Here is a 19021-nt window from a genome sequence, read left to right as displayed (position 1 = left end):
GGCGGTGTTAAACGCAGAATTTGGCAAACGAAACGCGTCGGATCCCCGCACGGCCAACATCTGCTCTGCTTAAACCCGTCGACATGTGATCGAACCGGAGTCAAGAGTCAAGAGGCAGCAGTAGTTTCCTGTTCTTTACGAAAATACTTTTGTGTCTCCTCTCCCTGTACCCAACATGTAAAAACAAAACGACAATGAAACAGAAAGATTTCTACTTTGTACCTGATCATAAAAACAGATAGACTTGGGGATTAGGTAAGAATCTGACAGGGTACTATTTTTTCCCCGAGAGTTCGCGTGGGTAGATTTATTGTTAAGAATAACTGAAGTACTGGTAGTTTAATTTCAGCAATATTACAAGTGCATTTACTCCGCCCAGGGCATCCAAATATAAAAATGACCTACACAGCAAAGGAAATGAGAGAAAGCTGATTTAGGTTATGCGCGGGGATGTTAGTGGGAGTATAGGCTGTGTAGTCTGACAGATTCTTCCGGTCTACTTGCAAACCTAATTTTTTTACAAACAGGTTTTAAGATAGCAATTTGCTACTAGAGACTAGCCAGGGTATCGGCGTTTAAAGATTAAAAAAAAAAGATTAAGGGTGTGATTAGGAGTTTTTTTTAAAGCAATATACATTCGGTATTGTTCTCAGTACAGCATGCTGTCCTAACTGTGGCGTGTAGAATAATTCAGCTTTTAGGCGAAGTCGTTGCTTAGATCGTTATTTCCAACTTGAACATACAACCATCTGCGCTTCCTTTCGGCTCAGATACACTTAACCAGTGTTATCGTAAGAAACGGTTAACTGGTCGAATAAGCGCTTGAATAAACATTTGCGCAATCCAGAATCCAAATCAAATATTAAAATACTTCCAAGGTTACAATATACTGTATAAGATTCTGTAACAAGCATTTTAAAAAGGTCTTCATAGCCAGCACGCATTCACAGGCGCTTTTCATCTGAGCTCTGAGCAGTGCTCTACGGTCACAAACAGGTTTTCCTTTATTTGAAAAGCTTCGCAAATTTAGTTGCTCACGGACCTGTGTTTTTTTTTTACACCTAACTGATCTGAATTGTATTTCGCAAGAAACGCATTTGAGCATTTGCTTTTAAATCTGTGCTACGGATCTGCAGGTGCTCGCCTTTCTCTTTCTTTCATAGCGGAAGTTAAATCCAAAATCATTTTAGCTTTACAGTGATCATTCTTGAGGCGTTACGGCGAGCAGACCCCGTTTGAGCGTCACGAACCGAGGTCAGAGCAGAACTGTTACCTTGGGGATCTGTATCACCCCTTCCACATATGTTTGCTTATGAAACGTGTTGCAGAAATAGTTTCTAACGTTCAGGAAGTTGTCTTGTGGTTTTGGGGGCCGAACTCTATTGGAGTTAAAACTGCAAATTTGAGATGGGACACTCAGGGGAGTTCTCTCAATAGCGAAGCCGCAAAGCACAGCGAGGATTCCTGTCCACAACACGCCTCAGCTCCCCCGGAGAGCACGGTCTGAGCTGGTAAGGTATGGCGTTTTCTGTTCTCCTATTTATGATCTCCGCCGTGCCGTGTACCGTGTTCCCACTGTCAGTAAGACTCGGCTCTCTTCTCGGTTCAGCGTTCGTCTGCAGAAATGGCTCGGGTGCGTTTCTGCTCCGGGTAAGACTTGACTGTCACGGGTAACCTACACAGCACACAAGGGGAATAGCGTTTTTATTCTTTTATTCGTTATCGTTTCAAGCGCTGTGCTCCATACGTACATACATTGAAATAACGGGGTGGCTGAATGTTTTTTTACGCAACGCAACAGACGCAAGCACTAACTCTCTGGCACTGTATTCCATCGTCAGTGGGGTAGAGCAATTAAATACCGGAGCTGCAGTCATAGCAGGAAACTCTCAAAAGTGCTCGTGGAGAATGTTAGGTTTATCATCAGAATAGACAAGAAGTGCGTTTTGTTTCTGTTTGTCGGGTTAATAATTTTCAAAATACATATGTACGTGCCCCCTATTGCCTGTTTCAAAAACAATGTTATTTGCAGATAATCATAATTATATGCTGTATAATATTTCAACGTGAGACTTAATAGTCCGTCTTTGGTGATATTATTCACTGGATTTGTGGTCCTCTGTTATTGCGACGTTATTAACGATAACTGCGGCAGAACGCAGCTGTGATTCGAGTTGTGATTGTGTTGTGTAGAATCCGACCCACCCCAAAGTGCTGTGCTTTCAATGAATATACAAGAGGCACGTCCCCAACGAATACATTCTGGAAGAAAGAAACTACCTCCAAACCCCGCATTAAAACACAAATACTCTTTACTCCACATCTAAATCAATCTTGCATCGCAAATGCAAAATCGCGTGAAACATCCGTTTTGTGGAAATGTAAAAATAAATAACTGAAGGTAACGTCTATTATTTTTTGCCCACAACGTCAATTCGTTAAGCCAGACATATCCCGGAGCCCTTGCGGACTTATGTCTTTTGCAATCGCTTTGTGTAATCCTAAAACGTTTTATTGAAACAGCTCTCTTCCAATCTGTTCAGGCGTCGGGTTGCCCAAGCCGACAATAGGAGGGCTGCTGTGGAAATTCCAGTTCCCTTAAAAATCCGTAAATGAACATTAATATCCAGCTGTATTATTTTAGGAGTCATTTCTCCTTCGTTGTCCCTATTCGCGAACAAACGCGTGTTATTGCAGGCTGTGAGTCTCGGGCGTCTGTTCCACCTGTTTATCTGAGGAATTCGGACTTGCAGGTGGTGGCCGCAGGTCGTTTCCCACATTTACTGCATGGAATCAGGTCTGAGCGGGCTGGAAACGCCCTTGGACACCGAGGGTTAGCGTGAAACGCCGCAGCAAAGATTGTATCGAACTTTGTTCGCTGGACAGATTTTTTTTGGGGGGTAACACACTGCCAGTATGTTCAAAATCTGGTAAATTATGTGAAAAACAAAACCGCTTCCATTTAGATGAAATAAAGCGCACAGTGTATGCTTACGCTGAGTCATTGGATACTAGGATACTTCAAATCATATATTTTAATATATATATAGAATGGCGTTTTGCAACCTGCTCCATTCCTTTCCGCTCACTAATTGTTTTTAATTTAACTACAGGCCTGTACGTCACCAGGCAATGTCTCGATGCTATCGACAGGGGGCACAAGACACTGTGAGGGGCGAGTGTGTGTCTACAGAGTTATCAAATTGCTTTGATTTTTTTTCATGGGCCGCCGATAGTTAACGCAGACGCTTTCTCTCAAGGCCACAGAACAAGCACCGTGTTGTTCAGGCAGGTGGAAAGGAAGACTGCCGTGTCAAGGCTTGTGACTCTGTCAGTCCGACATCTCGGATTCTCCAGCGCAGATGAGCGGAGCGTTTAAAACCGCACAGAACCGTTATTCTGATAAAATCACCACAAACATGCAAGCCGGGCATTAAAGGAGTCATTGATTCTCGTCTGCATAAAAACCCTAAAATACGAAAGCATGTGATAAATTCTGAAAAGCTCTGCACAAAGGGTCCAGCTTTATTGTTGAAATTTGATATTGAAATGTTAATCATTCGGGAACTGACTGGAATGTAACTACATTCACCTGGTTTTGCGTGACTTCTGCATTGCCTCCAATCTAAGACACGTCTGCACATGTTCCACTGGACCACTGGTCATTTCACATCTAAAAGCTAAATCCAGACTCGTGTCTTTATTCTTTCGCTCAACCTGTTCCAAACAAAAGGAAGGACGAGCTCTTCTGGTTTATTTATAGAACAACTGGTCCAATTTCCCAACAGAAGACGTCGAGTCGCCGAGGTGCTCCGTTCCTGCGCCCATACAGATCCCGTGGGCTGTTGAGCACATTTCTGCCTCATTTGCCCTGCCAATTTGTAAGCTCAGCACCGCATTTTGGGGCCCATGTCAGCTTTAGGACAGGTGATTTTTTTTTTTTTACTCCTATCTGACGTATCTTTTTGCCGAGGGCAAAAAAAGCAAAGTCGACTCACCCCTATTTTTTCTCGATTACAAAAAGAAAGAGAAGGTTTTTTTTGGGATATTGTTTTTATGAAATGTGTTCAAATATTTCGTTAGAGCTGAAATCAGGGCGAGACTGAGCAAGGGTTTTGGAAATCGAGCCTTTGCTATTTTGACAGAGAACGGTATATTCTGCTCCCGAATTATACTTTTTAAGCATTTACTCCTGTTGAGGTGCGCAGAGGCCTTAGGAAGACGATTTACTGCTGAATTGCTTTTTTGTTTTGATTTCTCCAAAATATTTGTTAGGGACTTAAATCGATCTAGTGAGATTTTCGCGTGTCGTGTTTTCGTTTATAATCATAATCGACGAAGCGCTAAACGAACTCTCTGTGTGTTTTCAATGCCCCACCCCTGGACACGAAGTCCTTTTTGTTTAGGTTGATGTTAGATGGTAGTGGGTGGACGGGCGGACTCGTGGCTGTTCTCCAGGTGCTTTCATGCGCGATCGGAGGTCTGAGGACCCCGGACCGGCTCTCACCGGCGGGCTGTTGTGTCGGATGATTAGAGAGGATGTTATCAGCCGGCCGTCTGCGTGAACGTGGAGCGAGACGGCTCCCTTCACCCCCGGAGCTGAAACCCGAGCCCTGCTCGGCCGGGCCTCTTGGAAAGTATGGGGGATCTCATCCTTTCAGACAATAAGAAAAGTAGAACAAGAACGGGCATCACGCTGGCTTTATAAATCCAGTCTGTCACTGCCCAAGTTAACCGAACCGTTTCTTCTGCAATATTATGATGATCATACATGAGTCCCATTTTAAAATATAGATACCATTTTGATATTACTTGTATACATTTTCATACTACGGAATGTTTACAGTTGCAGATTATATTTTTTTTAAACTCTTATTACCACGACTTTGTTTATAAAGCAACAGCGTGACGATATTACAGCGCAGAACACGCCATCTTCAAATTCGAAAAACATTTCCAAAAACAAAAAAAAAAACCAAAACAAAACAAGAACGCGCTCCGTTTCTCCAAGAAGAGGAGAGAAGGCGAGAAAGAGGCATTTTGTTCAGGCTAACAACAAAAACAAAACAAAGTCCAGGGTGCAGAAGCGCCGTTTTTGGAGACTGTAATTACACAATTACACCGAAAGGCACGTCAGTTAACCACGTGCCACCCACAGCAGCAGCTCGTGCGGGCACTGCGGTACCTGCTCTGAGTTTCCTCTCCTCGCTGGCGGCGGGGGATTGGGTAACAGGGTGATCAAGTACTGTGTGCTACTTATCCTGATTGCCATCGGCTTCAGTCCCCCCCCCCCTGGAAATACGGCCGGACCCGGGGGGGCTGGGCTGGCTGGCTGGCTGGCTGCTGTTTGTTCTGTGAGGGGCCAATCACAGTGACCGAGGGCTGTGGGATAATGGGTTCTTTAGGCACCTGTCTGCGCAACACCTGGTAAACGACGATGGGGCACTGCGCATGCTTCAGCCCCTGCCAAAAAATCCCTTATATTGGAGCAGTCGTCAACCCATGATCTCCAAATCTTGACAGAGATAAACACGGGTCTGCCTGCTCCGGAGGAGAGTGCTGTCCGGGCTGAGGGATCGAGAGTGATTTCAGAGGCTCCGAGATGCCCAGGTCATTTCTGGTGAAGAGCAAGAAAGCTCACAGCTACCACCAGCCGCGGTCGGTGGAGGATGATTACAGCAAGCTGGACAGCATCCTGGCCCACATATGCGCAGGTACGTGACGTTTACTGTGCTAAAAAGATTTCTAGAAGGACGTATGATTTTTGTGACAACGCTCTGATATGGTTTTGACTGTTCTATGAAATGCGTGACGTGATGTGCTCTCAAGTTCCTTTAGAAATTGTGACCAACTGTAGTTCAATACGAGAACGAAAACATCTGTACATCAAACCCTGTAAATGTGCAGGCTGATGGAAAAACACTATAAAAACATTATATCCACACATATCTTATGCTCCAAATATTCATCACAGTACACTCCCAACTGCGTTAATAAAAGCACGACTCATCATGTAGGTTTAAAATGACAATACATGCGCTTTAAAAATCTCGGGTTTATTTAGAATGATCAATACTGTGTGTTCACGCATACTTATGTATACATGACTGGAAATAGTTACGGTAAGGGCTAAATATACGTCACAGCAATGTGTTTATGAGAATTATCTGTTATGCGATTAAAAAAATAAAATCCATTCAATTTAAGAGGACCTAATTTGCTGTAAAAAAAAAACTCACCAGAAAAATAAATTAATTATGTACACTTCTAAGTGTTCACTACTAAGTATTTAAATTTTATATTGTGTTGAAATTTTATTTTGGTTTTACTGCGTTGGCCGTTATGTAGCAAATACATTTATTAAAGTGCCCACTCAAAAATATACGCTATTTAAAGACGCCCAAGCCTAAGAATAAAAATAACTTACTAGTATATGATTATATGAATTGTTTTTAAGAGATTGCAAAGATATAACTTGCGGGAAACAAAACTGAAATTGAACAAATTTAAAAACCGTAGACGATTACAATTGAATAGTAATTACTCCTTATACATTTACTAGGACTGAACTTAAAAAAAAATAAATGTTCGATAAACAGTCTTGAGCATTTTGATGAACGATTAAACGCCGTTAATCTGCTGTTTCTGCAAGGGATCTGGCGACACGAGTTTCATATGCCAACACCTTAAAAACATACAGTACAGAGTACTTTCAGTATCCGGCATTTATTTCACACCGTCTTGCGAATCTATTCTTTTTTTTTCCTGCGCAGAGGCGAAGATACCAGAAGAGGCGAGGTGCTGCTCGGACGCCCTCGGGTCTGAGGCCAGAGGCCGGTTCTCCCCGGAAGCTCACCTGGTCGACACGGCCGACCTCTCCTCCAAGTCTCCACCGAGCTGCGAGGGCAGCGTCTGCGGCCGGTCCTCCGACTACGACGACTTTTGGAGACCGCCGTCCCCGTCCGCCTCTCCAGGTGCGTACACAGCTGAGGGACAAGCAGGACAGTCAGTGGGGGGGGGCTGGTATTAACGGAGCTGAGCTCTCCCTCCTTTCAGCAAAGTGTGAGTCTCCCGGTCACTACCCGCGTAATGCCAAGCGTGCGCTGTTCCCTTGCGTATTCGCTAAATTGCCGTGTTTTCAAGATTGTATCAGGTCACAGGGGTTAACTGGCCTGTTTAGGAATTAGGAAAAGTAGACCGGGCCCTGCAGATGATCTGATTTCACGTTCACCGGATTGAGAAATGAATTTGGCCGGCGGGCCTGTGCTGTAGCGCGTCCGCCGCTGTGGTGCTTGTGGGAGGGCTTCCCCAGGGAAGATCATTCCGTCTCGTCACTCGGAATCCGGGGTCTGTACTCGGGGGGTCGAGATAAACACGCGGCCCCGATGATCGGAATGGTTGCGGAGGGAGGGGATCAAAAATTGTCAGAAAGAATGAAAATCTGTCCCTGCGCCCTGGTCCCAGAGCCGGCTCCGTGAGGAGATCTCCAGCACAGCGCAGAGGGCTGTATTCTGTAGGACAGGCGCTGGGGAGCTGGGGTCGCTGAGCTTACAGTGTTTACACTTCCACTCATTCTGCGAGTCCTTCACAGATTTAGACTATTCTTATCTGGGCAAGAAAATTGTGAAAAGGCATAAGCAAGTTGGTGTTTTTTGTTCATGGTCTGGCTGTTTTTTTTTTGTGTGTGTGTTTATTTGTTTTGTTTTGTTAGTATTTGTTTTTTTTTCTCCAGTTTGTTTTTGTTGGTTAATTTTCCAAACGTCTTGAACCAAATTCTTTAAATAAAAAAAAAACGAGGTGACTTTAACTGGGTTTACCGATCCGGGGTTATTGTTGTTGTTCTTTTGCGTGGATGTACATTAGGCTGTATCACAGAAGCCCTAATCTAAACTAAATTTAAAATAACTCTAAATGATTAAAAATAAACTAAATTCAATTTAAAGTGAATGAAAATCCCTTTGCCTTTTGTTTTTAGAACTGTACGAATTCTTATCCTATCCAGATAAAGGCACCCAATGCGACTATGCTTTGACGTCAGTAGTAGGCTGCTAGTAGCCTAGTGATCTGCCGAAAATGGTTCAAAAGATCACAAGGGGAAGATTTCAAGAGGGTAACGAAATACTTGATTTCTGAATGAACTGTCACGGCGTGGCCCCCGTGGTTACCGTCATTCATGCGGGGTGATGAGGAGGCGCTCACGCCCTGTGCCCGTGTCTTGTTCCGGCAGACTCGGAGACGTCGCTCACCCCTTCAGTGGACGAGACCAGCCCGTTCTCCATCTCCTTCAGGCCCTACGCGTGGAGCAGCTACTCGGGCTCCGAGCTCAGGCACCTGGTGCAGCAGACGTACCACCACCACCCGGTGTCCCTGGAGCGGAGCCCCTCTCTGGGGCTCTATGCAGAGCGGGGCAGCGACACCTCTCTCTTTCCCGACCGCGGCTCTGCCGGGCTGTACGGCGACTACGGGACCGCCCCGGGTCTGTACGAGCGGACCTCGTCTTCCGGCGTGTTCCCAGACCCCAGCCGGCACAGCAAGGCCCCGGACATCAAGGCGGAGTCGGAGCTGCCCTTCACCCGGCTGCTGCTGAGCGGCGGCTCCTACAAGTGCGTCAAGTGCAGCAAGGTGCGTGTCTCCCGCAGGTGTGAGCGCCGCACGACAGGTGGGCCAGCGCGGGCACGCTTCGGACACATAGCTTCCTGCCTTCTGGCCTACTGAACCTTATAGGCTACCACAATGAACTAAGAAAAAACACGACGAATGCATGCACTACACGGGCTCTCGGGTTATTCGCTTGTTATATAAACCCAACGGCTTGTTTGTCTTCATTCATTTTTATTAGGGTGTGGCTTTGCTCACTCTTTGTGACGCGACGCGCGTACACTGTACGTGAACAGAAATATCCTGATTATTAAGGGACCAGTATTCGTTTGGTCAGCTACTGTATCGCAAAGGCGCCTGAATGAACAATCCTGCAGGGCCTTCTGCAAGAAACCGGCAGCTTTCAAAAGCCAAGAATGTTTAAAAGACATAAAGAAATTAAATTAAAAAAAAAAGACCGCGCGTGCACCACTGCGCTTGGGCGCCCATTAAGGACACGACCATTAAGGACTCTTCCCCGCCTGGAAAAAATAAATCACTCCCGCCCGTGTCCTCCGCAGGTGTTCTCCACGCCCCACGGGCTCGAGGTGCACGTCCGCAGGTCCCACAGCGGCACGAGGCCCTTCGCCTGCGAGATCTGCGGGAAGACGTTCGGCCACGCGGTCAGCCTGGAGCAGCACAAGGCCGTTCACTCCCAGGTCAGTCCCGCCCGCGACACGCGTGTTCGCGTTTCTGACGTGCGCTAGGCAGGTGACAGAGCCTCTGCTCACAACAACAACAAAAAGCGCTCCTACGGGTCGGGTTAAACGTCATAAGGCTAGACGGCTTTAAAAACAATGAAATAACGCACCCGTGTTTTGATTCACTGGGGCGATGGGACATTTATCGTGTACAAACTGCAGAGACAGGCAGGAAACAAAGACCTGCACTACAGCGATTTTGGTGTAAAGTATGGTACAAGTGGACAAGAGTGGTTTTATTGTTAGCATCTGCTTTACAGGTTCATACAACATGCACCTGGGTTTTAGACGATATCTTTCTAGTGTTGATAAAATAAACAATGACAGGGATGAAGTAACGGCTTCTTGTAAGAGACGGTTTGGGGCGATGGAGGATTAAGTAGTGCTATTAATGCACTAGTTCACACCCGAAGAAGGCTCCACAGCCGAAACGTTGTGTTTCCTTCTCTTTTCCGCACGGAATAAAGCTTTACTTGGTCCTTATTAATGCAATGTACATTTAGGTAAATTACCTGTTCTGTATTGTACTTGATGAGCCGCGACAACGTGTGCACATATTGATATTTGCTTCCAACCTCTTCACATTTCCCCCTTTTTTTCAGGAAAGGAGTTTTGATTGCAAAATATGCGGCAAAAGCTTTAAAAGGTCGTCGACTCTCTCCACACACCTGCTGATCCATTCCGATACCCGTCCTTACCCCTGTCAGTTCTGCGGCAAGAGGTTTCACCAGAAATCGGACATGAAAAAACACACCTTCATTCACACAGGTAAGGTGAGGCGGGCGTTTACTTGAGACACCCGGTCACTTAGACACAAGCTGCCCACTGAGAGCTCAAGCAGTGCGTATGTGAAAGCACTTAACTACATTACTATTACACCGAGCACAGATCACTGGACTCTCTTTATTTTTAGACTGTGTTCAAAATGTTTATTCGTTGATATGAATTCAGCTCACGAAGATCGCAAAAAGGAACGAATCTAAATGATTAATATCAGGAGAAATGACTGAAATGGTTGTGCAACAATTAAAAACAAACTAAATCAACGAACTTGCTGATATCACAGCCTGCATGATACATCTGTGTTAATAATGATTCCTGTATCTCGGATGTTATTGGGATAAATGTAAATGTCTATACAGTCTTGCAATATTAAAACCATCTTACTATATACCTGTCGCAACGAAGGGTTATCTAACACTGTCACCACCAACTACAACAGTTTAATAACCGGAACCTGTAGCAATCCAATCACTGTCGCCCGCATTTTGATTCGGTTTGTGATTATTTAGGAAGGCTTTCCGGGTAGGATGATGAGAGGGTATTATATGAACTCGGCCTTGATTTTTTTCGGGCCACTGAAGTCCACCTGACAGGTGAAAACGACACAAGGCAGCACCCAGTTCTCAAATGCACACAGCTCTCTCTCCCGCAACACCGTGTCAGAATAAAGGACGGAGGCGATTCCAGCCTCTCTAAATATTTGCTCTGGGTCTGTGCTGTGCTGCGACCGAGCATCACTCCACGCGAAAGAAAAGCTCGTGTCCCATTAGCGCTGTGGTGCTGACAGAGACACAGGAAACTGCTGCAGAACACGCCCTGCTGAGCCGCCTTCGCCCAGACTGATAGAGCAGAGGAGGCAACTGACTCAGGGCACGCTGCGAAACAGAAAGGTGACTTGGTGAAGAACGTGGGCCCAGTTCATTAACGACACCCGGTTCCGGGAATGCCGACAGGTCAATCTAATGAAATAAAGCTTAATCTTCTTAATGAGTCCCTCCGCTCGACTCGTGTGACGAGGCGACACAGTGTCACGGGTTTGTGTGTCGATGAGAGTTGTTTTCATTAACCGCGGGTTTCAATGATGTACACGAGGAGCTCGTACCGATTACAAACGGGCAGGTTTTAATGGCGAATCTTGTTTTTTTTGTTGTGTGTCGCACAGGAGAGAAGCCGCACAAGTGCCAGGTATGCGGCAAGGCCTTCAGCCAGAGCTCCAACCTGATCACGCACAGCCGCAAGCACACCGGCTTCAAGCCCTTCGGCTGCGACCTGTGCGGGAAGGGCTTCCAGCGCAAGGTGGACTTGAGAAGACACAAAGAAACGCAGCACGGACTGAAATAATGAAATAAATCATTATACAGCCGGGGGGAGGGGGGGTGGTGGGTGCGGGGACGATTTTCCTCACGGAACTGGCGACAAGACAGGACTCGAAACACTAGCCAGGGCTGCACGGACTCGGAGCGGGGAGACGGGGCGAAGATGAGCACCCCCGGCCGGTTCCGACGGCTTACCTGAGCGACGAGAGGAGGGAGGACCTGCAGGCGTGGGCTGTGGTGCGAGACCCACGGACTGCGGGCGCGTCGGAGAAGTTTTCGCGCAGCGTCCCCTCGACGGCCCGGTGGTCTCCCACCGGAGAGCTTCCGTGCAGCCGAAATGTTGTGGCGTAAATAATACGAGAGGCATCGGAAATACAACCCGCTGTGTGTGTGTACACCCTCCACAATCCAGGACGCCGGTGAACACGAAATCACCGCTTTTTCAAAGGAGACGCAGGAGGTGCTGGCAAAACAGGCACTACAATAAGACGAATTGATTTAACAAACAAGTGGGTTGTTTATATTTTGGGTTAAAATATTTGATTACAGTTGGCCATGAGGTTGTCAACGGTTTTATCTGCTGTGTTCTTGGTCAGACGATACAATCATAACCAGTATTTTTTGGGAATTCATGAAGACCAATTTAAAAAGTTTTTGCACATTTTTATTATTTTTGTTATCGGAACCCAGATATGAGTTGTGAAGCTAACAGAAACCTCGCCGAGGAAGCTCGGTGATAACTATATATATATATGCAAATAACTGTTAGGGAGTTCAATCTTGAGTGATGATGAGTTAGTTTCTAAAACGATATTGTCGTAAGCTGTTTTATATATATATATCAGATACTATTTGTTGTATGATGCTATATTTCCTAAGCTTTATTTATTGATTAAATATTCTTTAAAATAAAAATTAAGACAAACTAATGATGCATCTTTGTGATCGGATAAACGGATAAGAGGGGGACTGCGATCTGACAACCTCACTGATTAAGCGGCGACAGCCGAGATCGGACCCTGCTTCGTCTCCAGACTGCGCCTGGTTCAGGTGTGGAGTCAAGTGCTCTATCGATCGTGTTAACCAGTTAAACACCATCGACGGTCTTATCGCCATATTAGAGCCTTTACACTCGAGACCATAAAACTAGACACATTGACAACGTGGGTCTACTTCAAAAATACAATGCATATATTTGAAAAAATGTTGCAAGTTAACTTCGTGCCATTTCTACACCAAACAAATGGAAGCCGTACGAAGGAGGTACAAGTTGTCTTCGTTTATTTTCAATTCGGATTTGTTTACATTCATGATCATTTAAATCTTGAATCAAAATGTCCTTCGATCGAAGCCAAAAAGAGAATTAGAGATTACGACACCGTCCCTACAGTAGAACTCAAAACAAAGCACAATTCCCTTTTCAAATTAACGTCTTAGAAAAGTGGATTGAGAGAATATTTTTTTTCCTTGGTAATCTATCACGAATAGATATTCTATTCAATTTATATTCGATTGCGCAAGCATGTGTTTTTCTTTAAAAAAATAAGGAATGTGAGGATAAACTAGTAAACGTAATTTTACCACCATATTTTCTTGATGTCTTTTGAGACGCTTCTGCTGACGTCGCATTACAGCAAGGGGCACCTGGAGACTTTTTAATTTTCCCGTCATTTCCCGCCGCGTGCTGTTGGGGTGTACCGCACGATCCTGCTGTAGAAAATAATTAGGAAGGCAGCGCCATCGTTTTAAGAAAATATTACAGTGCTAAAAACAAAACGCCGCCTTATAGCTCGTTGATTCGACACGGCAAAAGTGCATCCGTCCCCTTTTTTATTGGTACACTTCTGTTTTTTTTAAGGGGAATATTATCATGCCGAGAATATTCCCAGATTTTGTTTGTCTCCGAAACGATTAACAAGTTTTATTATTATTATTAAAAATGCATCGTGCAGATTCCATGTCTAATTATTCATCAAGGTAAGATCTGCACAGCCCTTTGTCTAGCTGAGTAACAGACACCCGTGAAAGAAGATCTGCGGAGGGACACCTTTGTTTCAGACGGTAAATTTTTAATGACACCTGCAGCTAGCCATTTGGTAGCGCACAACTCGATGAGCAGCAGCGCAAAGGGCTGCAGCTTTCTAGTTGAAAGATAAACCTTTCAAGAGATACGAGGAGTTTTCCATCGTCCACTTCAGTGCTGATTAAATTACCTATCAAGTGTACAGAGATCCAGCCACCCGGAGCACAAACACAACCTTATACCCAGATAAACCGTGATTCAGACAGAGGCTGCTCATACGCACGAACTCCGTCCTGAGAAACACAAAATATAAAGCATTAGCTGCATCGCGTATATATTGTATAAAAATAGTTATTATATAGCATATTATATCACACTGCACGACTCAATAACCAAATTGAATTTTTGCATTTTACCTTTCATATTCGATTAACGTAGGATACGCGGGGAACAATAAGGAAATTGGATACGATTTCACATTCTCTTATTTTAGTCAATTGTGAGATTAATACAGAAAAACATTCCAGTGGTTAAATCTAGACGCCAAAACGTTCTCTGAACAAACAACGACTCGCATTGGTAATACCGGGTTTGTCTACCCATTGAAGAAAACACATTGCTGCGTTCGTATTTTTAATTGAATAAAACGTATATTTAAAATGAGCAAGTCTACGAAAACCATTACTGCGGGAGAAAATAATTTTCGTTTATTTATATGACAATATTCCCTTAAATTCAAATGTTCCATCATCAACAACAATATCAATAATAATAATCCTATTTCACAGATGCATGACGTTCAAGTTGTGCAAACAAACACCGATTGAGTACCGTGACAGATGATGTACCGGCTCACTGTTTATTCGCCTCGCCCAAATCACTCCAGTGGCGCGTTTCTGCACTTCCACGTGAGACACCTGGTGTAAACCAAATATTTTCAGTCTATGGGCTTCATAAACAAATATTGAACAAACGAAAATCAGAGTCAACAAGGTGGACCGTGAAGGAAGTTTAGTTAAATTGATTCGTTTTTTTATGACACTCTTTCCTACAAACAGCGATCACAGAACGGCCGATTCCGGCCTCAAGCTCCATTACATTCATTAGCAAATCAAACAGCGTCTGACTGGACTTCTTTACCAGGAAAATGTTTGCGTGCAGTGAATTGTCTTCAACTTCGCTAATAAACTATTTGAAGACGCGCTGTTGTCTTCAAACCGTTTCACGCTTGCGGGTCAGCAATTTTCTTGGGGCGCCCGGTTATTTTTTATCTGATCTTTCGACACTGAAGAAAAGGTTCCCTATTAACGCACCGCAGATATGCGTTTAACGCGCCAGATGTTAGAAGCGGACTTTTAACAGCTTTATTTTTTCTTTATGTCACGGTGTTACTGAGCATTCCTGAGCAAACAGCAACAAATGAAAAACAAAAACAAAATAGCAATCCGGATTCAACCAAAAGCATATCTTATATCGCCACTCCAAAACCAAGCCTAGGCTAGCTCACAGGAAACGTAAACAGACCCGGCAAGATGAGTAGCCTATATGATTATTTTGCGTTCAGAAAAAAACAAAAATATCCCAACGACAAAAAATACTGATTTTATGCTAGACAATATGCAGCCCAAAGTCTTACACTTCTCAAGGTTTTTTTTTCTTACGATTTGCGTTTTCACTTGTCTAGAGGGAAATGCGGGGAACGGAATATTATAACGTTTATTTTTGCTGTTTCAGTCGTTTGCCCGGTCGATTTCACCCCACCGCAGCCGCGGCGGGTCGTGACGGGAATTGGCAGGGAGCCGAGACCGCAGGGTCATCGGAACCGCCCGCCGGCCGACTGGAGCCCGGTTGACCACCGAACAAAATCAACGTTCCGGAGTCACGATTCGTCTCCGTTCGCGTCAGATTCTAGAACCGCGCAGATCCGGGGAGCTGCCCTCCCGGGGCGCGAGAGATTGGGATCGAGGGACCCGCGGGCTCGCGGCGTCTCGGGGTCGCACTGTCTGAGCACGAGCAGCTCACGACCTCCTTCGCATGGGGTCAAGGTGACCATTTCAGAGCCCCCACCCCACCCAGGTAAAGAGAGGTTTCTACCAAATCGCATCCACACTCGAAATTACAGCACTATCAACGATAAGGATACACACAAACCAATTTTTTTTCTCCCCGTTTTCAAAAGGCTGATGTCGTGAAACGCCTAACTAAAATCAGACTGATTTGTACGACCCCCCCGCACGAATTGGCGGTGTTGCTATATTCTTAACTGAATGCAATAGCTCTATAAAGTGCTTTCTTGCCCTCGGCTATCTTACTGGAAATCTGAGAGGAGACCGCAGAATACGCCGAGTGTCACAAAGACTGACTTCAAATATCTTCTGCCCTGGAAAGGAGGAGAAGACGGGTTTGTGTTGATCCATTATTAATTGATCGAAGTTATTTCCACAATTTCTTTCACGTGAAGGCTGCCAGAAGATTCCGCCTGGCGGTCTCGTTATCTCGCGGGAGCGAAAGCCTAGCTTGCACTGGACATGCCGCCCACTGCCCCGAATCGTGCATCCCCGCGGTCTCAGCACCCCTAGAGGGTCGCACGTCGGGGCTGGACCCCTGGACATGACGCTGGGGAGGGCGCAGCTCACAGACGCCGGCTAACCTAGACAGCACGTCGACCGTCTGCAGGAGGAAGGTGACCCACGGGGCGCAGGAAGAGGTCGCACCCCGGACCGAAGAGCAGCAGGCGACGCCGGCCTCAAGATCACCCTCTAGAGTTCTCACTGTACTGGGCCTATGGTTGTGCGTAGAGAAAAATTACTCATTTATTCAAAACACTGCATGGCGCTTTAGCACTCAGTACGTGTTCGCTGTTACGGCACGTCGATATTAGCTTGGTTAAGGAAGATGACGTTATACAGGAAAATGGAGAATTGTGCTGCCCTGGTCATTTAATGCACAGGCGTGATATACATTCGTAAAGAAGATAGTACACTGGCTATTTTAGAAACTAAAAATCAGTTTGCGGCCTATTTAAGTCTTGGAGTGCTTGTTCACAATTTGATCAGGTTATCGGGTATTATTAAAGAAAGACGAAGCTGTTAAAACCTCTGTGAAATTATATCCTGTAATTTTACACACCCACACTAATTTCACCCAAAACCGAGGTCTGTGCACATGCCCAAGTGAGAGCACTACTTTCAATAATAATCCAAACAAGTGATCACGACTGAAAGTGATTCCAGAAGAGCTTTAGCTGGTGTGAATGACTGGTATTGCCGTCCTGAGACAGACCGACACTTGCCAACAGATCTCTGCCAACTCTTACCCCAGCCTTCACCTTCCCCCTCATCTCCAGTCTGCCAGGGCCCAACCTGCGGGCCAGAGAGAATGCTGAAATGCCACACCGCCGGGCTCTCGTTCTTGTTTGTGAAAAATCTGAACAAGAAAACCTGGCTCACAAAAAGACACCCAAATTGAAGGCAAAACGACAACACCCTCTGCCTGTCGAGATGCTCCGCGTCTCACACTGCCTCCCAGAAACAGGAGTTACTAATTTAGCCCAGGTCTGACCTAAAATTGTAAAGACAGGCAGTCGGCCCGGGACAGGTAGGAGTCCCCGAGCTGGGCTGTGCAGTATTCTGGAGAGTGCGTGCCCACAAGCCCCCCCGAGTGGCTCAGCACCAAGCTCCAGATCTGGTCTCAAGCACAGACAGCTGATGGAGAGACTGGAATCTTGTTTTCATCATTTAGATGCACTTGGGTTGATGGAACAATCGCTTTTCTGCTTGCACACCAGCCGCTACAATGTGGCGCAACGTTACAAATCGTGTATTAAAAGCAATTTCTGCTAGCGTCATATTTTAGGCATATTAAGCACATCGTGGAAGTGATCTGAGATGGCGTAGGGTGGGGGGTGAACGGAGGTTATCACGGAAGATTTGACAGAAGCCCCTTAAATGAGACTCGCTTCACCTTGTTTAGTTTAAGAAATGCTGGTGTGTGAAGTTTAACAACTCTTAAAGCTACTTCGGCTTGAGGTCAGGGAGCACGGCCCTACATCAATGTTCCTCATTCTACGAATGTCATCCTTGAAGTGCAAATGTGTTCCACTAAAATCAATTTCCCATTAAAAGGCAATTAGAGAAGCATGACTGAGATTATTTGTGGGCTGAAGTAGTTCAAGTACGGCTCTGTGTCAGCAGGCGCAGGCTGCAGAGGAACAAGTAAAGGCTTATTTCATGCTGAAAAGAGAAGAAAATAAAAGTTTCGGCTGTGTAGACTTCTTCAGGAGTCACAGGCTCCACATTGTTTTTTTTATTTTTTTCCCCCTCTCTTTTCAGCATGGAATAAACCTTTACTTGTCCTGAGATTACGGAGATAAACATACACAATTATCACAATACATGGCACTAATTAACGATACATACCCTTCGAAACCGACGGGCGATGATCCCTTCGCTGGTGGGGGCTGATGTCTGAGATTCCCGAAGCCACGATGGAGAGGAAGGTAACCTGAGATAAATCTCAGTAAAATGGCTAAGGCTCCCAGCACCGGCGCCCACTGACAGTGGGCAGGGCAGGTAGTGTCCTCTTCACTCCCATAGAAAGACCATTAATCAAAATTTAATTAGTTAAACTTCTGGAAACGCACAATGCACAATAACATCTGTTGTAGGAACAGGAGGGTGAGGAGCCCTTTCCAGTGGGCAACACTAGTGGGCGCTCTCCTCGTGCATCGTCGCCCCACCCATTTGAACAGGCTATTAAACTTCAGAAGCATCTTCTCCCTGTATGAGCACAACCTCGAGAAGACTTTAATCAACTTGGCCAATCGATCAGGCAATAGCCAAACAAAGAATTTTCACATTGCGTACATACAGAGAAGAACAGCCTTCCCACTTTGCACACCAGCAAAAATTGCTGTAATTAAAAACAACACAATATTTACCCTAGAAAAAATATGAACTACACGGGCATTAGGACGTGTGGGGACCGGCCAGGGAACCAGATGGTGAGAAGATCTTCAGATAAGACACGATTAACTCAATCTCATGAACATCATTATTTCCGCACAATAGTGATCAGCAGCAGCTCTTAAAGCGAAACGGACACAGACGGCAACATTTCCTCACTTGCTTTCAGGTGGCCAAACTCAGTACTTCTGACACGCTTTGAAAAGTGACTGTCAAGACCACTAACGGTAACACAATGATGCAGTCCGCTATAACGCAGTGTTGTACTTGTGGAGACAATACACAGCTCACATGGATTTTAAACATTACTTTGTGAAAGTACTGTCATTTTGCAAGTGCTCTGCTAAGTGAATACCACTGGATTATGTATTAATTTAGCCTTCTGGACCTTTTGTAAGCATCCTCTCATTCATTCTGAGACATCAGAGGTCAGACTGTACTCTCAGAGGTCTAAAGTCGCTAAACACTTCATCATTTTTTATGCAACACTTCCTCCTGATCCAAAGGCATGAACCCGTGCCTCCAAAAATGCTGAATAATGTTTTCTAAAAAAAAAAAAAAAAGGTTGCTGCGCAACACCTGACAAAATCCAAAAAC

The 19021-nt window shown here is 45.3% G+C and overlaps 1 protein-coding gene across 4 annotated transcripts; it reads left to right on the top strand.

Annotated features, from left to right (window-relative positions):
- The first annotated feature begins 471 nt into the window (after positions 1-471).
- LOC148651732 (zinc finger protein Gfi-1-like) lies at positions 472-12366 on the top strand. Of its 4 annotated transcripts, none has more exons than XM_088597759.1 (8): positions 472-1511; positions 3789-3927; positions 5524-5714; positions 6774-6974; positions 8228-8622; positions 9159-9296; positions 9941-10106; positions 11284-12366. In XM_088597759.1, exons 3-8 carry the CDS (start codon positions 5603-5605, stop codon positions 11460-11462), a joined length of 1191 nt encoding a protein of 396 aa, XP_088453885.1. In that variant the 5' UTR covers positions 472-1511; positions 3789-3927; positions 5524-5602; the 3' UTR covers positions 11463-12366. The 4 variants fall into 4 exon arrangements, with proteins under 4 accessions (XP_088453885.1, XP_088453884.1, XP_088453883.1 ...); XM_088597758.1 differs by having other exon boundaries at positions 472-1516; XM_088597757.1 differs by lacking the exon at positions 3789-3927 and having other exon boundaries at positions 473-1511.
- The last annotated feature ends 6655 nt before the right edge of the window (positions 12367-19021 follow it).

The sequence above is a fragment of the Lepisosteus platostomus genome, chromosome 11 (genome assembly GCF_059453375.1).
Source record: "Lepisosteus platostomus isolate fLepPlt1 chromosome 11, fLepPlt1.hap1, whole genome shotgun sequence".
In the NCBI taxonomy this organism is placed as follows: Eukaryota; Metazoa; Chordata; class Actinopteri; order Semionotiformes; family Lepisosteidae; genus Lepisosteus; species Lepisosteus platostomus.
This window is presented reverse-complemented; position numbering and strand designations above follow the sequence as displayed.